This window comes from Bufo bufo, chromosome 4, assembly GCF_905171765.1.
Source record: "Bufo bufo chromosome 4, aBufBuf1.1, whole genome shotgun sequence".
Classification (NCBI taxonomy): domain Eukaryota; kingdom Metazoa; phylum Chordata; class Amphibia; order Anura; family Bufonidae; genus Bufo; species Bufo bufo.
Window position 1 is genome coordinate 232,012,511 of NC_053392.1, and position 18,384 is coordinate 232,030,894.

General features: G+C 41.0%; 1 protein-coding gene across 2 annotated transcripts in view; it reads right to left on the reverse strand.

The window, feature by feature from the left end:
* Positions 1 to 4,349: 4,349 nt before the first annotated feature.
* CCDC50 (coiled-coil domain containing 50) overlaps positions 4,350 to 18,384 on the reverse strand; it is a 73,399-nt gene continuing 59,364 nt past the window's right edge. For both annotated transcript variants that reach the window (XM_040428367.1, XM_040428366.1), the window contains 5 exons: positions 17,082 to 17,126; positions 12,713 to 12,811; positions 11,068 to 11,141; positions 8,781 to 8,884; positions 4,350 to 4,870 (listed from right to left, as the gene is read on the reverse strand). In XM_040428367.1, the coding sequence (XP_040284301.1) occupies positions 4,851 to 4,870; positions 8,781 to 8,884; positions 11,068 to 11,141; positions 12,713 to 12,811; positions 17,082 to 17,126 (342 nt within the window). In that variant the 3' untranslated portion in view covers positions 4,350 to 4,850. The remainder of the gene's footprint in view (positions 4,871 to 8,780; positions 8,885 to 11,067; positions 11,142 to 12,712; positions 12,812 to 17,081; positions 17,127 to 18,384) is intronic.

Here is an 18,384-nt window from a genome sequence, read left to right on the forward strand (position 1 = left end):
TGTGTGTGTCAAGAGAATAAACTTCCTTAAAGGGCGTGTTCACGTTTCAACACCATCTTACCAGTTTTCATGTGTAACACAAATTGTTTTACTTTTCTTGCATTGGTCCGGAGTTGCACCCTGAACTGGGGCACTTTCACATGAAACAAAAATTCAGCGGAACAAAGCAGTCACAAATTGAGCTATGGATTAACAGCAAAATCACCAATGAATCAATGGCAAAATACGAGTTACGTGTAGTTTTGTTGCAGATGCTGTTGTATTTTGGCCATGGATTCACAGAGTAAAATCTGCATAAAATGACACATCATGGATTTAACGTCCACACTACAGGCAGATTTCTGTATATGCATTTGATACAATCTCATCCACTTGGCTGCTACTAGAATACGCTCTAGAGTTTCCACCCACAAAATCTGGATGGAAAACCTGCCGCAGCTTTTGGTATCTTTTATCTAATGGAAACGGGTAGCTTTCAGGTCCACACACGAATTAGGCAGTGGCATTTTTTAACAGTAAAAAAAAAAAAAGGCAGAATACACACAAACTTTTTTTTTTTTTTGTCCCCACTGGGTTTTTTTGCCCGAGATTTTGTGGCATTTTTTTTTTGTATTTTTTGCACACTCTGCCTTACCACTCGTGTTTCCTGCATAGCGTTTTTCCCTACAGAGAAGGTGATGTGAAAACACTAAGGGCTCATGCACACAAACTTATTTTATTTTCGTGTCCGTCCCGTTTATTATGCGGACCGTATATGGAACCATTCATTTCAATGGGTCCGCAAAAAAAAAAAAAAAAGTACTCTGTGTACATTCCATATATCTGTATTTCCGTTCCGCAAAAAAATAGAACATGCCCCGTTATTGTCTGCATTACGGACAAGGCTAGTACTGTTCTATTAGGGACCAACTGATCCGTTCCCAAAAATAAGTTATGCACACGGACATCATCCGTATTTTTTGAGGATCGCAAAATACATACAGTTGTGTGCATGAGGCCTAAGAGCTACCGCATGTTGCATTTTTGAAAAGAAACTAAAAACTCAAACTAATTTAGAAATCTGCTAGGAGAAAAAAGGGTTTATTGTGTGTCCTGCATTTCTTTTGCCATAAACCTTCAGGTTTTTTTTTTGTAAAAAAAAAATATAAAAATGTATAAAAAGGAGCAAAAAGAACTGGTGCTAAAAATGAAAAAGTATAGAAAAATGCCACTAAAAAACCTATATGTGAAACCACCCATGCTTGAATATACCTCTGCATTACATGAGCTCACCTTAGCAGTTGGGATGGCGTCTGTAAAGAAGTTTGTCTCTCCTTTAGCAAACAGAAGTATTATGAATGAAGCTCTGGAGTATAATAGACGATTTAACTCCGGACCAGTACAAGACATGCACTGGAATATTACTACAGCTTCTTATGACAAGTGGGGATCAGCAAGTACTGGTCGGACAACCCCTTCAACCATCACCAACTGCACATTCCTAATCCTATATTTGACATGCATCACACACTCACTGCGGACATCTGCTGCACTGGGACGACCCAATCAAACGTATGGTAAGTCCAGCAAATAAAACATGAGTTGTTCTTAGCTAAAACTAAGGATCTGTTTGTTATGAGCAACTGCCTCACGCTGGTTTTACATCACTTTTGGTAAGATGGACTAGGAATCTGTAAAATAATAACCTGGTGTACCTTGAACATATGAAAGATCATGAATAGTGGTCTAGCTTTCAAATAACTACTCAGCCGACGGAAGTCTCTTACCCTTATGGGAGAAAACGTTGCAGCATCTAATGAATCTCTTCAAAAGTCCTAAAATGGTCACGCTGGCTAAAAACACCTTCCAACCTTGACAACTGACTGGCTCACATTAGAACAATAAATATGAATAAAAATATAAAATACATGGTATTCTGCAGCAAAATCTGGCTGCCCAGAGGATACACAAACTTAAAAGCGTACAAAATTAACAATCAAAAATGGCACTTTGATTCTTTTTTCTTTTTCCTGTACATACATTGTGCAGTTTTAGTCATAACACTGGATATTGGTTCACGAAAGGATGACAAACATAATACAGCATCGACTGGGTGTAACAAGCAGCTTTTCCTGAGGATATGCAAAATCGGGATTACTTTAGGAATTCATAAAGATACCACTAGCTCCAATGTGAAACTGAGAGAAGTGATGAATTTGATACTTCTATGTGCTTACAATTCACATCAAGCCAAGTCCAGCAATATCATAATTAGCAGTGCCCACCTACTCAACAATGCCCATAGGACTGCTCCATGATGGGGTCACTCTTGTCTTCTCTATTGTTAGTAGTTACACTATATTTGTGAGTTCACAGCTTTTTCTTGAATTGCAGTATATTTACTATTAAAAGGTAAGGGATGCCTAATCATAAAGGCATTTGCTAGCAAATAGAAAAATCGATCGCAGGTTGCACGCTTTATGATAGTCATGATTAATCAATAACTCTCCATTTGCCTTGCTACACTAGGCCAAAATATCATGCCTCGGAAAAATGGAATATGGACATGATGGGGGAGATTTATCAAAACTGGTGTAAAGGGAAACTGGTTTAAGGCTACTTTCACACTAGCGATCGGGTGTCCGCTTGTGAGCTCCGTTTGAAGGGGCTCACAAGCGGCCCCGAACGCATCCGTCCAGCCCTAATGCATTCTGAGTGGACGCGGATCCGCTCAGAATGCATCAGTCTGGCAGCGTTCAGCCTCCGCTCAGCAAGAGGACACCTGAACGCTGCTTGCAGCGTTCGGGTGTCCGCCTGGCCGTGCGGAGGCAAACGGATCCGTCCAGACTTACAATGTAAGTCAATGGGGACGGATCCGTTTGAAGTTGACACAGTATGGCTCAATTTTAAAAACGGATCCGTCCCCCATTGACTTTCAATGTAAAGTCTGGACGGATCCGTCTGAAGCTACTTTCACACTTAGAATTTTTTCTACAATATAATACAGACGGATCCGTTCTGAACAGACATCAGACGGACCTGCTCTGAACGGTAGTGTGAAAGTAGCCTTAGTTGCCCACAGCAACCAATCAGATTCCAGCTTTCATTTTTCAAAGCAGCGCTGAAATATTAAAGGTGGGATCTGATTGGTTGCTGTGGGCAACTAAGTCAGTTTTCCATTAAACAAAGTTTGATAAATCTCCCCTGATATATCAGAATAAACAGAAGGTTCTCTCACGTTTCTGCTTAAAGTAGAACGGTCCACCAAACATGAAAAACCCAGGCATACCCCCTTAAAGTCCTTAGCTGGCTTACAATCATCAGCACCCTGAGCATCAGACATTAGTATGGATAAAAATCACAATCTACATCAAAGTCAGAGTCCTCAGTACCTCTGAGGGTATTCACGATGGAAACTCTCAAAATGTCTATTACCGTGTTACACCTTACAGGGGCTGATGACTGGAAGCAATGTCTCAGGTTCTAGAGGAGGGCAGGACAGACAGGAGCTTCAAGGGGGGGGTCTTGGGGCACAAATGAGCAACCTAAAGGGAATGTATCACACACACTATATTATATATGTAAAACTTTTTTATTTTATTTCATTTTTTGTACCTATTTAAAGGTGCTGCCAATTGCCTGAGCTGCTGCTTAGCTTTTTTAGGACTAGTGCTCATTCCTCACCCAGAAGTTACTCCATGTGCATTCCGTTTCCTTATGCCCCTTCTGCAACCAAAATAGAACATTTCCCCATTATTGTCCGCATTACGGACAAGGATAGTAGTGTTGCATTACGGGCCAGCTGTTGCGTTCCGCAAAATACGGAATGCACATGGACGTCATCCGTATATTTTGCGGACCGCAAAATACATACGGTGGCGTGCATGAGCCCTTATCAGCAGTTTAGATATATGTTTTAGAGCTGCCACATAGACACGGTAAAGTGGAATCTGGTGAGAACTCATTGACTTTTATGGAAGCGTGTTCTAGGCATGCATAGTGACCTGTGCAGAGGTCACAGCATGTATGCGTGTGTGTAGGGGATTTCTCTCTATCACCCATTGTCAATGGTGGATGCTGTGTTATCAAAGAGGTGTTACCCACTACTGCAATCCTGATAATGAAATGACTTCTGAGGAGTCATCTCTGCGGAACAGAAAGTGTCAGCCTATTGTGTGGCTCAGTGGACAGTGACACTTGCAAGATTTCAGGTCTTTATTTAATTTTTTAATTAAAGACCTGAAAAATTAGAAAGAAGATCCCCAAAAAAGAATATGTTGCGAGGCAATTGTTGGATGATACATTCCCTTTAAAATGTTTACGTTTGGTGAACATTTCACAAGGCGTTCTAATATAGTTTTCTTTGAAGTTCTTCTTTCCGGCTCCATGATACTACTAATTACTAGTTAATTGACAGAACTTATTCTCACAAGCATTGATTCAAACCAGAATTGATGTCATTAGTCTGGCTGATTAATTCTAAGTAAACGGAGACCCTGCAAGGCTTGATAGAATGTAAGCATCAGAACGAGAGTTTTCATTGCTTGTATGGTAAGAGCTTCTATAAAAGGCCAGCCACAGTAGGTTTGCTTGTTCACATTAATAGTACAAATTACAGTAGCTAATATTTGTGGCAAACAAGACTACAAACAGCAAGGATTTCCCAACAGAGTCACTTTTGAAAGTCTAGTTACTATGTAGTCCTTTCATATGCAATATAAGCGTGGCTAGCTGCTTGAAGCCATATAATGCTGCACAGTGTTTGTCAAGAGTGGGGTAGACACAGGTCTGACCAGACAATCCGTGCCATGATGCATCAGTAATGGGGTTTCTTTAGTCTTGTGAGCATCAATGGCAAAATGGACCCATTTTCATTGTCTATAGTGGGAGCCTGAAAAAGAAGCACAGAAAGCGCATAAGAAAAAAGGTCAGACAAGATTTTCTGCGATATTTATCAGTTTTAGCTCTTCACATGTATAACTTACAGTCACACTGTTGAAGTAGACCTGTCACCACTTCGAACATGTAGGCTGCCCATACTAACAGCAGAATAAAGTAGAGACAAGTGAGTAGATTTCAGCGGTCTGTCATTTATAAGTTAAAAGTAAGTGGTTGCCGAGAACCAACATCACAATCATTGCAGACTGGGCCTGGAAAAGAGTCCCGGCCACCTGAGAAGAGTCCTGGTTATTCATGAATTCCTGCTCTCCCGCCCACCTGCTGATGACTGACAGTCTTCTACCTAGTTTTCTCTCTTTCTCTCTAGGAGAGAACTGCCAATCATCAGCAGATGGGTGGGAGCAGGAGATTAGGAATAACCATTACTCTTCTCAGGTAGATTTGACTCTTTTCAAGGCCTGGGCTGCAATGATTATGATGCTGGTTCTCAGCAACCACTCACTTTCAGCTCATCAGTGACACACCGCTGAAATCAGCATTTCTGTCACTATTTTATGCTGCCCTCAGTGAGGTCAGCATAAAGCTGATGACGGGTTCCCTTTAAGGAAGCACTCTGCATTTTGTCGATACATACTGCTTATTCAACAACAATATTCCACCAGTGTAATTTGTTTCATCTCGGCACAGTTGCATCCATACATTTTGGGTCACGTGACCCTGTATGAAACCAGTCCAGAGCTGGCTATCCTGGGTAGACAGGAGATCAGTCTCTCCTGTGTTGGTGACTGCCTGTTAACTACAGGATTATGTTATCATCTATCAAATCCCTCCTGACAGCTCTGACACCTTCACTTTCCTTGTTTGTCTGTACATCCATCCTTCGTTCAGCTGAAGGACTCCTGTATGGGCGCAGAAGTGCAGTAATATAGAAGGCGAGTCTCTACAACGATTAGCTGCAGAGCTATAAACCTCCGCTCACTCAAGCCTATGGCCTTTTTGTGTACTGTGTGAGAATCTCCAGGGTGTTGGGGGACTGCATTTCATGTCACTGGTCTATCACTGGCTGTCCTTAGTGTGATGAAACAATCCATAAATGGTACATTAACTTTAATAGGTATACACAAGAGACTCTACCTTACTCTTTAATAGCCTATGCTACCGTACGTACAATAACATTTTTTAAATTGTATTTCCCACAAAAGCATCTTTTCTTAGAACTGGAAATTGTCAAAGGGGCGTGTCCTGCACAGTTTGACAATGGCAGTATTGATTGGCCAAAATGTGCAGGGACACGTCTCTAAATGGTAACACCCAAGAGTCATTTATTTCTATTAGGAATAAAGGAACTGCAAAAGTTTTAAGAAAAGATGCTCCAGAATAATTATATTATAGTTAATACAATTATTTACAAAAACAAACCTCTATAATAAAAAATAAAAAAAAGCATAACTGGTATCCTTGTGTCTGAAAAGTTACTACAGCATGTTATTAGTCACCATGGTGAATGCAGTTAAAAAATTAATTAAAAAATCACGAACAAAACAAAACACCCCAAAGCCAGAATAGCCACTGTTTGGTCAACTCAAAACCCCAAAAAATGTAATAAAAAAAATCAAAAAGTTGCATGTACCCCAACATGGCACCTCACACAGCTCCATAGACAAAATTACATCTTAACTTTATTCTGTATTTTTTATGTTTTACTGCTTTTAAAAATGAAAAATCTTCCTTCAAAAATATTGCTTTATATCAACATACTCTGAGACCCGTAACTAAAATTTTCCATTACAACCCATAATTTTCTTTTCAGTTTCTCAATAAACCATATGGAAGATTAAATTATGCTAGTTTCACTGTCTCAGTGCTGACATCATATCCTCATTAACCAAAATAGGTATGTATATCAGGATAACGAGTATGGTTACATGTTAGAAGAATAAGGAGTGTGTATCACTATGGAAACCCCTTTATATATCCTGTGTGACATACGTATTGGGAAACTATCCCCATGTGTACTGTCAGTGCCATAGTGGCAACCGCCATATTTCTAAAAAAGCACTTATCACGATATTGAATGATTAACCCTTTCAGCCTTGGAGGTTTTTTCATTTTTGTGTTTTCGTTTTTCACTCCCTGCCTTGCCGGGGCCATAAAGGGTTAGTTCACATCACGTTTTTCAGGGAAACTCCAGATGTACACACTAAAAGTGTCCATAGGGATTTCATTAGTCAGCTGTAGGACAAAAGAGTATCCTAAGAGTATGGCGGGTGGTAATTGATAGCAGGGGCAAAGGCAGTTCAGCAGCTTCTGAGCTGAAGAACTGCCTGGGGAAAGGGTTAACTGATAAAGCAGGTGGACACAACAAGGATTGTTGCTTAGCGTTCCCAGCGCTGTGAGACTTCTGCCAGGTAGGAGGGGACGTGGGATATGTTACCGCCTTCCGTCATAGGTATACGGGAATCCTCCTGGCGTATACCTCTGACGGAAGGCTAATAACGTGATGTGAACCCACCCTTACTTTTTTATTTTTCTGTTCACATAGCCATATGAGGACTTGTTTTTTGCGGAACAAGTCACACTTTCTAATTCCATCATTTAATATTGCATATAATGTGAGGGCTCATTTTTTGCAGGGCGATCTGTACTTTTTATTGATACCATTTTGGGGTGTGTATGACTAAAAATGGCAAACCGTCCATTTTGACTTTTTTTTTCGTTTCACCGTTTGCCGCCTGGGATAAATATTGTTATATTTTAAAAGTACAGGCGGTTTCACATGCGCCGATGCCCATTTTTTTTTTATTGTTAATGTACTTTACATTTTAGGGAAAGGAGGGTGATTAGAACTTTTATATATTAAAAAAAAAATAATAATTTTTACTTTTTTTTTTTTTAGAGTTCATCAGATTGCTTCTCTCAGACTCCAATGCATCAGCACTGGAGTGTAGGAGAAATACACTGCCTTCCTATGGAGCCCTCCCTATTCTCATAGAAGCAATCTGATGATCACATGTGCAAGTTCTCTAGGGGAACTTTAAAAAAATAAAAAAAAATAAAAAAGTGTATAATTAAAAAAAAAAAAAAAAAAAAGATTATAATGGGATCAATTTTTTTTTTGCAGCTGTAAAAAACATTAAGATGGTCCTCTGCAACAAAAAAATTTAATAAAAAGTGATCAAAAAGTTACACACATGTCGAAATGGTATAAAATAAAAACTACAGATCCACCTGCAAAAAATTAGCTCTTACACAGTTCTGTATATAAAAAAAAAAGTTATGGAGGGGAGAATATGGCGATGAAAAGAAAAAACATTTTATCAAAGTTTCAGTATGAAAACACAAGAAAACCTATATAAATATGGTATTGCTGTAATCATACTGACCCAGAGAATGAAGGGCATCGGTCAGTTTTAAAACATAGCGAATGCCATAAAAATAAAACCTATAAAACTGTGGCGGAATAAAAAAAAAATATTTCAATTCCACTCCATTTGGAATTATTTTCCAGCTTTCTAATACATCGTATGCAGTATTAAATGGTGCCACTAGAAAGAGCCACTTTTCAAGTAAAAAACGAAAAGAAAAAACATAAAAAAATAAATAAATAAAAACTATGGCTCTGGAAAGGCCAGGAGTAAAAAACAAATGCAAAAAAATAAAAAATCCTTTGGGGCTCAGGGTGGTCCTACCTGAAAGTCAGTACAGCGAAGGGGCCACAACACTCCCCTGTAGCTGTGTCTGGTATCTCATTCATTGGAATGTGAGGAGCTGCAGTAGCAAGCACTACCACTTGTACGGACGAGCCCTGATGTCCATGTAAACAATAAATGGGCTGCGACATATTTGACAAATAATTAATACAAAATTTTATTATTATAAATTTTATTTATTTTTTTACATACCCTTATGGGAGGACTGTGACTTTGAGCCGGATCTTGGGGAGCTATGAGGATTAAGGTTTTGGTAATCCTCACCATGATCTTCATCAGGTGCTGGAGGAAGCGGCCTGTAGTTAATGGTTCAATATGCGTTTAGTGCAGGAATGAAGTAAATTATCAGTAGCAAAAACTCAGTCCAAGTAGATACAAGATGAAAAGATGTGACTTATTCCTCCCCTGTGTGTCAATTATATGGGATCAGGCGATCCACCCTTCCCTTTACTAAAAGGAGTCAGGATTAGCAAAATATGGCTGCTTTCCAGAAAAGACACCACATCTGACTATGGGTTGTATCTGGTAAATGCATCTTGGCACAAGTGAATTAAATGGGACTGAGCTGCAGTACCACATACAACCTGTGAACAGATGTGAGCGCTGTTTCTGGACAACCTCTCTACAGTGGTCATTCACAATTTTCTTACACACTTCCTGTATCGATAACAATGTGTCCTGGTCATGTGATGGACACTCACGTGCAGGACCGTTTACACATACAATACCTGTATCAGAGCTGTGCACCTGTGTGTCCATCACATGACCAGGACAGATTTTTATCCACTGGATCTAAACAGCGATTTCCAATAAATGTCAGCAAGCAGAGATCTTGAAGACTTTTGAAGAAGAGATACTGGACACTGCAGTACCCCTTATAATAAAAGAGCAGCCAGGATGGGTCCGGTATATCATTATCCATACCTCACTATCCATTTTGTATCAGAAAATAATGTACAACCGCTCCCATCTCATGTCTCTGCTCACCTGGCTCCAACGATGATGTGTCGATGCCACAAACATTGGTCGCACCGCTTACCACAGGTTTGTTGACACATCAGACCTACAGAGGTCACATGCAGAGTTGACAAATCATAGCTGGAAGCAGATGAACAGAGATTGGCGGGGGGAGCCTGTATCGATACGGGAGCGGCATTGGAATTGAAAGTATGATTCCTTAAGATAGAAATAGCTTGCACAATTTGTAAAAGTGGAGAATTTATCCATAAGAATCATTCAAAATAAAAGCTGCAATATGATTGACAGCTCTGAAAAACCCTTCCACTTTTCCTTAGCACAAGAATGACAAATTGTTGCCACATGTTCCCATACAGGTCATGTGCGCACTCTTGTAAATCCTATCGGTTGGAAAGAGGCAGAAAAAGAGGGTTAATAAAGAGGTGAAAGCAATAGAAGAAGTTTAAACAAATTATCATGCACTATTATGTTAAGGCCTCATGCACGCAGTCGTTGGGCGGCCCACAAACGGCGGGTCGGCAATCCACGGCCGCCGGCCATGTGCACCCCGCATCACGGATGTGGACCCATTCACTTGAATGGGTCCACAATTCCGGAGATGCGTAACGGAGTCATGGAACGGAACACCGGAAGCACTACGGAGTGCTCCCGTGGTGTTTCTTTCTGGTGTTGCGCACCACAAATAAATAGGACATGTCATATGTTTTTGCGGTGCGGAAATGGGTCCGGCCCACTCCACGGATGTTACCTAATTTGCGGTCCCCAATGCACCGAATGGCCGCACAACAGTCGCGTGCATGAGGCCTGAGGCAGAGTTCACCAGCGCTTCAATTTCCACTGATCTGCTCCTTTATAGACTCAGAATACAAAAATTAACAGAAGCACCAAAGCAGTTAAATGACAGTAACAAACAGCACCACTGGATTTCCTTTAAAAATCTGTCATTTTACTGGACAAAATACTGCTGCATGCCAGATAATTAAAAATCTTGGACAAGCCCTCCAATAGCCTAAAATAAAAAAAATTACGTTATACCCTCCCCTTTCTCCAGCTCTGTTCTCTGCAGTGCTGGTCCGTTCCTCCAGCTGCCACTCGTTTACAAGCATATACAGCACGTGACCGCCACAGTGTTGGTGACATGCAGGTTTACTGCATGTGACCGCTGCAGCCAATGAATGTCCTCAGTGGTCTAATGCTTAGGACACTGACAACCTGCAGTGGTCACTGTGCACGTCATAGTGTCGGTCACGTGCAGGTGTACTGCACGTGACCACTGCAGCCAATCACAGCCTTCAGTGGTCTAACGCTGACGACACCGATTGGCATGTCATCTATGCAGTTTGTATACAAGTAGTGGTAGGAGCCTGGAGAATGGGGTGAGTATAACATCGTTTTTATACTTTAGGATACCGGTGGGCTTGTCTGAGATTTTTTATTATCTCAGACAACTACTTCAAACCCCCTAACAGAGCCCCTGACGCAGATGTGAATCTAGCCTTACCTGTATGGTTTATCACTACGGGAACGGTGTTGTTCATCTCTTGATCGCGGTCTACCATGCTCATATGAACTCAACTAGAACACAAAATAATAGTTAACCCGAATATAAGGGAACAGGACAGAAAATAATGAATACCAATAAAGCAAAAGCCAAGGTGTTTGACCAGCATTCAAAGTGTCAATGCATTTTTACCACTACTACATATTTTTTTTATTCTGTAGTTCAAAACCATTGTCTGGCCATACAATGTGCCAGAAGAGAACTAGGAAAGACTAGAATGGCATAATGGGCTGCAGGTTGTGCACCTTTGGTCTAGATCAGGCATCCTCAAACTGCGGCCCGCCAGCTGTTGCAAAACTACAACTCCCAGCATGCCCGAACAGCTTACAGGTATCAGCCTACAGCAGGGCATTGTGGGAGTTGTAGTTTTACAACAGCTGGAGGGCTGCAGTTTGAGGATGCCTGGTCTAGATGATGTGTCTTTTGTAACAGTACTATGTTATAGTAGAGATAGGTGGTCATTTATGACCAGATATACAGCATTTTTGTGGCGTATACCTGGCGCAGATTCTGTCGCACACCATGGTACGGCAGAATTTACGACTTCACCACTCACGCTAGATTGAAAAAAAGTGGCCATGGCGTGCGCGGCTCATCTCATTCACCATTTTCTACACCTCGTTTTGGTGTAGAAAATGGTCTAAAATGTAAGACCGAAAGGAAGCGGTCTTACATTTAAAAGCGGCATTAGATGCGCCGAAGTTATGTAGAGGCCGGCATCTCTACACAACTTTGGCGATCCACTGCCAGCTATGGGGCTCATTAAGACTGGCGTCTATAACGCCGGTCTTAATAAATGTGCCCCATAGTTCGTAGATTTTACTCCATTCATAAAACCAGCATTCAGAGGTTACACTAGTAATGAACATTTTGCTGTGAAAATTACAAAATAAAAAAATAACTGCAACATAGAACACTTTTTCCATGACCACCAGTTTTTCAAAGGTGAGTCCCATTCCTTGTACTGTATGTGGACTTTTCCTCTGAAAAGTACTAGGCTACATTCACATAAAATCTGACTCCCTGTCGTTCTTTTCACGGCTGTTCTGCATCCATGTGTGCCATCCATTTTCTGTCCGTTTGTCCATTTTCCACCTACCATTATTAATGGCCTTGAAAAATGATGGATGAATTTCATTGCTTTATTTTTGTGAGCATCCCAACCGCTGCAGTGCCCCCAGTACACTGCCTCAGTGCATCTATTATCTATACTGTGCCCCCAGTGTCTATAATGCCCCACATATGTGAGGTCATGGTGCTGGGAGTGTCAGGTCCTTCCAGTTTCCTCCAGTTCAGAGCATTCCGGCGGACAATGTGAGTGTGAGTATAATATATATATATATACATATATACATACACTAGATGTGACACAAACCTAAAAGTCTGCAGGAATCACTGCCATAATTAATATACAAAGAGTACAGGAAACCCCAGGACAGGTGTTATTTGTCATGATGGCTTGGAAACAAATTTGAATATGAATTTGGTTCTGGTAAATTATACGCCTAGCATGGAGACCAATGACTGTAAACAGTCTTACAAATATAGATGTTGAAGAGGAACAGAGATCTCCGTTCCCACATACCTCCCGCTCATCTGGCCTCTTTCTGTCTGACGTCTTTTCCCTTCCTTTAGACTTCTTATATGATTGTTGTTCTTTCTCCATTAGCCAACGTGCCAGTTCCTAGAGTTTTACAAAATATAGATTATTAATATACATCATTAATAAGCTTAGTAAGTCTTCACTGTAATATTAATAAGACGGTACCCAATGCATTATAGAATATCCACCTGCAATTGCTGCAATGAGAAAATCCCCGCTACACAACTACAGCATCTTAAGGCTCCATTCAGACGTCCGTAGTGCATTGCGGATCCGCAATACACCCGGCCGGCACCCCCGCAATTGCGGACAAGAATAGGACATGCTCTATTTTCTTGCGGAGCTGCAGACCGGAAGATCGGGCCTGCGCTCCGGAAATGCGAATGTGGAGAGCACATAGTGTGCTCTCCGCATCTCTTCTGGCCCCATAGAGAATGAATGGGTTCACATCCGTTCCGGATAATCGCAGAACGGATGCGGACCCATTCTACGGACGTCTGAATGGAGCCTAAGGCTGTAATTAGACAGGCAAATTGTCCGCCAGATGACCGCTAATGAGCATTACTACAAATGATCTGGCAGTGTAATGCTGCAGACGATTACTTGATTAACAAGTACACTCTTTCATCGGGCAATCCAAATCTTTCAACAAGTTTAAAAATCATTGTTTGCAGGTGGCAGATTGTGCTGTCTAATCATGATCTGCTGCCGGCAAACAATGATGCAGTATAGGGAAGAGCGGTGGCACAAATAGTGCAGGGACACATACAGTACAGACCAAAAGTTTGGACACACCTTCTCATTCAAAGAGTTTTCTTTATTTTCATGACTATGAAGGCATCAAAACTATTAATTAACACATGTGGAATTATATACATAACAAACGAATGTGAAACAACTGAAAATATGTCATATTCTAGGTTCTTCAAAGTAGCCACCTTTTGCTTTGATTACTGCTTTGCACACTCTTGGCATTCTCTTGATGAGCTTCAAGAGGTAGTCCCCTGAAATGGTCTTCCAACAGTTTTGAAGGAGTTCCCAGAGATGCTTAGCACTTGTTGGCCCTTTTGCCTTCACTCTGCGGTCCAGCTCACCCCAAACCATCTCGATTGGGTTCAGGTCCGGTGACTGTGGAGGCCAGGTCATCTGGCGCAGCACCCCATCACTCTCCTTCATGGTCAAATAGCCCTTACTTTCAAAGTTTTCCCAATTTTTCGGCTGACTGACTGACCTTCATTTCTTAAAGTAATGATGGCCACTCGTTTTTCTTTACTTAGCTGCTTTTTTCTTGCCATAATACAAATTCTAACAGTCTATTCAGTAGGACTATCAGCTGTGTATCCACCTGACTTCTCCTCAACGCAACTGATGGTCCCAACCCCATTTATAAGGCAAGAAATCCCACTTATTAAACCTGACAGGGCACACCTGTGAAGTGAAAACCATTTCAGGGGACTACCTCTTGAAGCTCATCAAGAGAATGCCAAGAGTGTGCCAAGAGTGTGCAAAGCAGTAATCCAAGCAAAAGGTGGCTACTTTGAAGAACCTAGAATATGACATATTTTCAGTTTCACATTCGTTTGTTATGTATATAATTCCACATGTGTTAATTCATAGTTTTGATGCCTTCAGTGTGAATCTACAATTTTCATAGTCATGAAAATAAAGAAAACTCTGAATGAGAAGGTGTGTCCAAACTTTTGGTCTGTACTGTACATCTCAGGCCTGCACCGGAGACTTGGAACTGGACTCAGGTATTTTATTTTGTTCTTCATTCCTTGGCCATTTGGGGAGCATACTTCTGGGGCACTATATGGGTCATTACTACGGGAAGGCTAGACAACATGCTAGTTAGGGCTGGCTAGGTGCTGTGTCCTGCATCTGAACTCCTAAGTCCCCTGCTCCATATCAGAGACAATTAGAAGACGATGACAGAACGCGGCAGCTGTTATCCACAAAAGTGGGGCAGCTTCTGGGGCAGTTTATTGTGCTACACTGTGGGATTTGGTTCTGCTGGGGCGGTATTTTGTGCTGTCCTATGGTATCGATGACAACGCCTACTTATGTTGCCCCACCTATCAATTTGTCCTCGCCTATAACATGGGGCCATTTAGTTTTTTTCTGGGGTCACTAAGTTCCCAGAGTAGAATAAAATTAAATCAAATGGGAAAGACGATGTAACACAAAGCATGAAATGCATCACAAAGTGTCCACTTACATGCAATAAGAACTATATAATGTCAAACTGTAGTCAAATACACACTCACTCGGTGGTGCAGCGCATAAAATTAGAACTGAATGGGCTGGTGGAGATGGGGAGGGCACCAACTACCACTAGAGATGTGCTCAACCCCTCCACACTGGCTCACTGACAGTTTCCCTTATGTCAGTGTATGTACACAGCAGGCTGTCAATCAGTGTATGTGGGTGGGGTAAAAAGGAGTCCTCAGGATTTACTCTGCTTTTTACTCAGAAATCCAGCTTTAATTCATACAAAGGGATAAAACTTAGCATTTAATAAAGATAATTTCTAAAATAGGTGGACACTAGAGGATGAGCCTCTACAACAAACAATATGAAAGACAGCCCTAAAGGCATAGACTGTACATATATACACAGTGTGGCAGAGATGGTATAAAAAACAGGAACGTTCTCACCCAATTGTAGACCAGGGGTTCTCTCAGAGATGGTTGACGATGGAGACGGACCTGTAGTGCTTGGTAGCCACACTGGAAGGAGATAGGTATGTGTGCCCCTTTCACGTGGGTGGGTGACAGGGTAATTAACCCTAGACAGGCCTAAGAAAAGGGGCAGGGGCTAGTACGCCCTACCCATCTACACGAGGAACTTGCCCCGCAAGGAGCGTCCCCGTCCGGATAACTGACCCTGTGGGGGCAGAATCCCTAATAATCCTTAATATTGCTCCCTACGTGTCACGTTTCAGTTCGTGAAAGAAAATCAGGGGAGATCAATGGTGGTCACAGGACTATGGATGGGGACTGTGCGACCAAAGAAAAGGGGGGAAGATGGTACATGAAAGGATGGTATAGGTCAATTGTCAAAAGTTCAATACTACTGTGTGTGTAGCCAATCAGGCTGGATCACACAGGACATGACCGCATCAGCAATTTCTATTAAAAAGTGTATATAGGTGCACCAGTGGGGGCCATCTATAATAGATAGAAAAGAAGGGCCTCAGGATAGTCAATCCAAGGGGCGGGCTGTCGGCCCCTTGGATTGACTATCCCGAGGCCCTTCTTTTCTATCTATTATAGATGGCACCCACTGGTGCCCCTATATACACTTTTTGATAGAAATTGCTGACGCGGTCATGTCCTGTGTGATCCAGCCATGTCCTGTGTGATTTTTTTTAGGGATTCTGCCCCCACAGGGTCAGGTATCCGGATGGGGACGCTCCTTGCGGGGCAAGTTCCTCGTGTAGATAGGTAGGGCGTACTAGCCCCTGCCACTTTTCTTAGGGCTGTCTAGGGTTAATTACCCTGTCACCCACCCACGTGAAAGGGGCACACATACCCATCTCCTTCCAGTGTGGCTACCAAGCACTACAGGTCCGTCTCCATCGTCAACCATCTCTGAGAGAACCCATGGTCTACAATTGGGCGAGAACGTTCCTGTTTTTTATACCATCTCTGCCACACTGTGTATATATGTACAGTCTATGCCTTTAGGGCTGTCTTTCATATTGTTTGTTGTAGAGGCTCATCCTCTAGTGTCCACCTATGTTAGAAATGATCTTTCTTAAATGCTAAGTTTTATCCCTCTGTCCCTTGGGATCAGTACATACGCTAATTAATTTTGGGAATAAATAGGCCTGGTCGCCAAATCCGGCCTGTTACTTCACTTCAATTCATACAAACCTCTAAATCATAGAGCCCCGTTTTCCTCCTCACAACCCCTTCTCTTAAAGGGGACCTATTAGCTTATTGCTCATAGAAATGTATGAATAAATTACCATTCTCCTTGTCAAACAGGGGTCTACAAACACTGTCAGAACTCATTGGGCATCTCCATATATTGGAATCTATTCCTAGCTGATAACACCCAGTTCTCATTTTACTCATACATTTTTAAGAGGAATAACAGACGAACCACACATTCTTAAGAAAAGGAATATTATTCCTTAGGGCATATAATTTTGAGCTAAAGCAGTCATATCAGGAATGTTGACAGAACCTATGGAAAAAGAAAAATCCCTCAGCAATGAAACCTTCAGTAAAGTGCGCTTATCACCAGGGAATGTTTTATCCACACACACATTTTACCACATACTAAATGTATTCCTTTGCTTGGTTAGTCATACATAGAAAATTATACTGAAATCAGTCACCACCTCATCTTGAGCCAATTGTGCCGCTCTGTAATCTTCAGTATTCACCTAGTGGAAATATTAAAGAAATGGAAAGGATTAAGCATTTGTGTTTTATTTTTCTGTCAGGCAATTCGTAATAAGTCTTTAAACGCCTTCAGTACCCTGCCATTTTTCACCTTAAGGACCAGGCCATTTTTTGCAAATCTGACATGTGTCACTTTATGTGCTGAAACTTTAAAACGCTTTTACTTAAGCCATTCAGAGATTGTTTTCTCATCACATATTGTACTTCATGATAGTGCTAAATTTGAGTCAAAATATTTCATTTTTATTTATAAAAATAAATACAAAATTTAATACCAAAAATTTTGAAAATATTTGCAATTTTCTAAATTTCAATTTCTCTGCTTTTAAAACAGATAGTGATACCTCCTAAAATAGTTATTACTTTACATTTCCCATATGTCTACTTAATGTTTGGGTCATTTTTATAAATGACATTTTTTTTTTTGGGGCGTTAAAAGGCTTAGAAGTTTAGAAGCAAATCTTAAAATTTTTAAGAAAATTTCCAAAACCCAATTTTTAAGTACCAGTTGAGGTCTGGAGTCACTTTGTGGGGCCACCCATAAATGGCTCCATTTTAGAAACTACACCCCTCAAGGTATTCAAAACTGACTTTACAAACTTTGTTAACCCTTTAGGTGAATTAAAGGAAAATGTAGATGAAGTTTCAGAATTTCACTTTTTTGGCAGATGTTCCATTTTAATCCATTTTTTCCAGTAACAAAGCAAGGGTTAACAGCCAAACAAAACTCAATATGCATTGCCCCGATTCTGCAGTTTACAGAAACACCCCATAAGTGGTCATAAACTGCTGTACGGGCACACAGCCGGGCGCAGAAGGAAAGGAACGCCATATGGTTTTTGGAGGGCAGATTTCACTGGGATAATTTTTAGTTGCCATGTCACATTTGAAGACCCCCTGATGCACCCCTAGAGTAGAAACTCCCAAAAAGTGACCCAATTTTGGAAACTACGGGATAAGGTGGCAGTTTTGTTGGTACTATTTTAGGGTACATATTACCTTTTTGTGAGGTAAGTTAACAAAAAATAGCTGTTTTTGGACCATTTAAATTTTTTGTCTTTTACAGTGTTCATCTGACAGGTTAGATCATGTGCTATTTTTATAGAGCAGGTCGTTATGGATGAGACAATATCAAATATGACAACTTTTTTGGGCTGTTTGTTTCAGTTTTACATAATAAAGCATTTTTTATAAAAATGATTTTTTAGTGTCTATATTCTGAAAGCCATTTTTTATTTC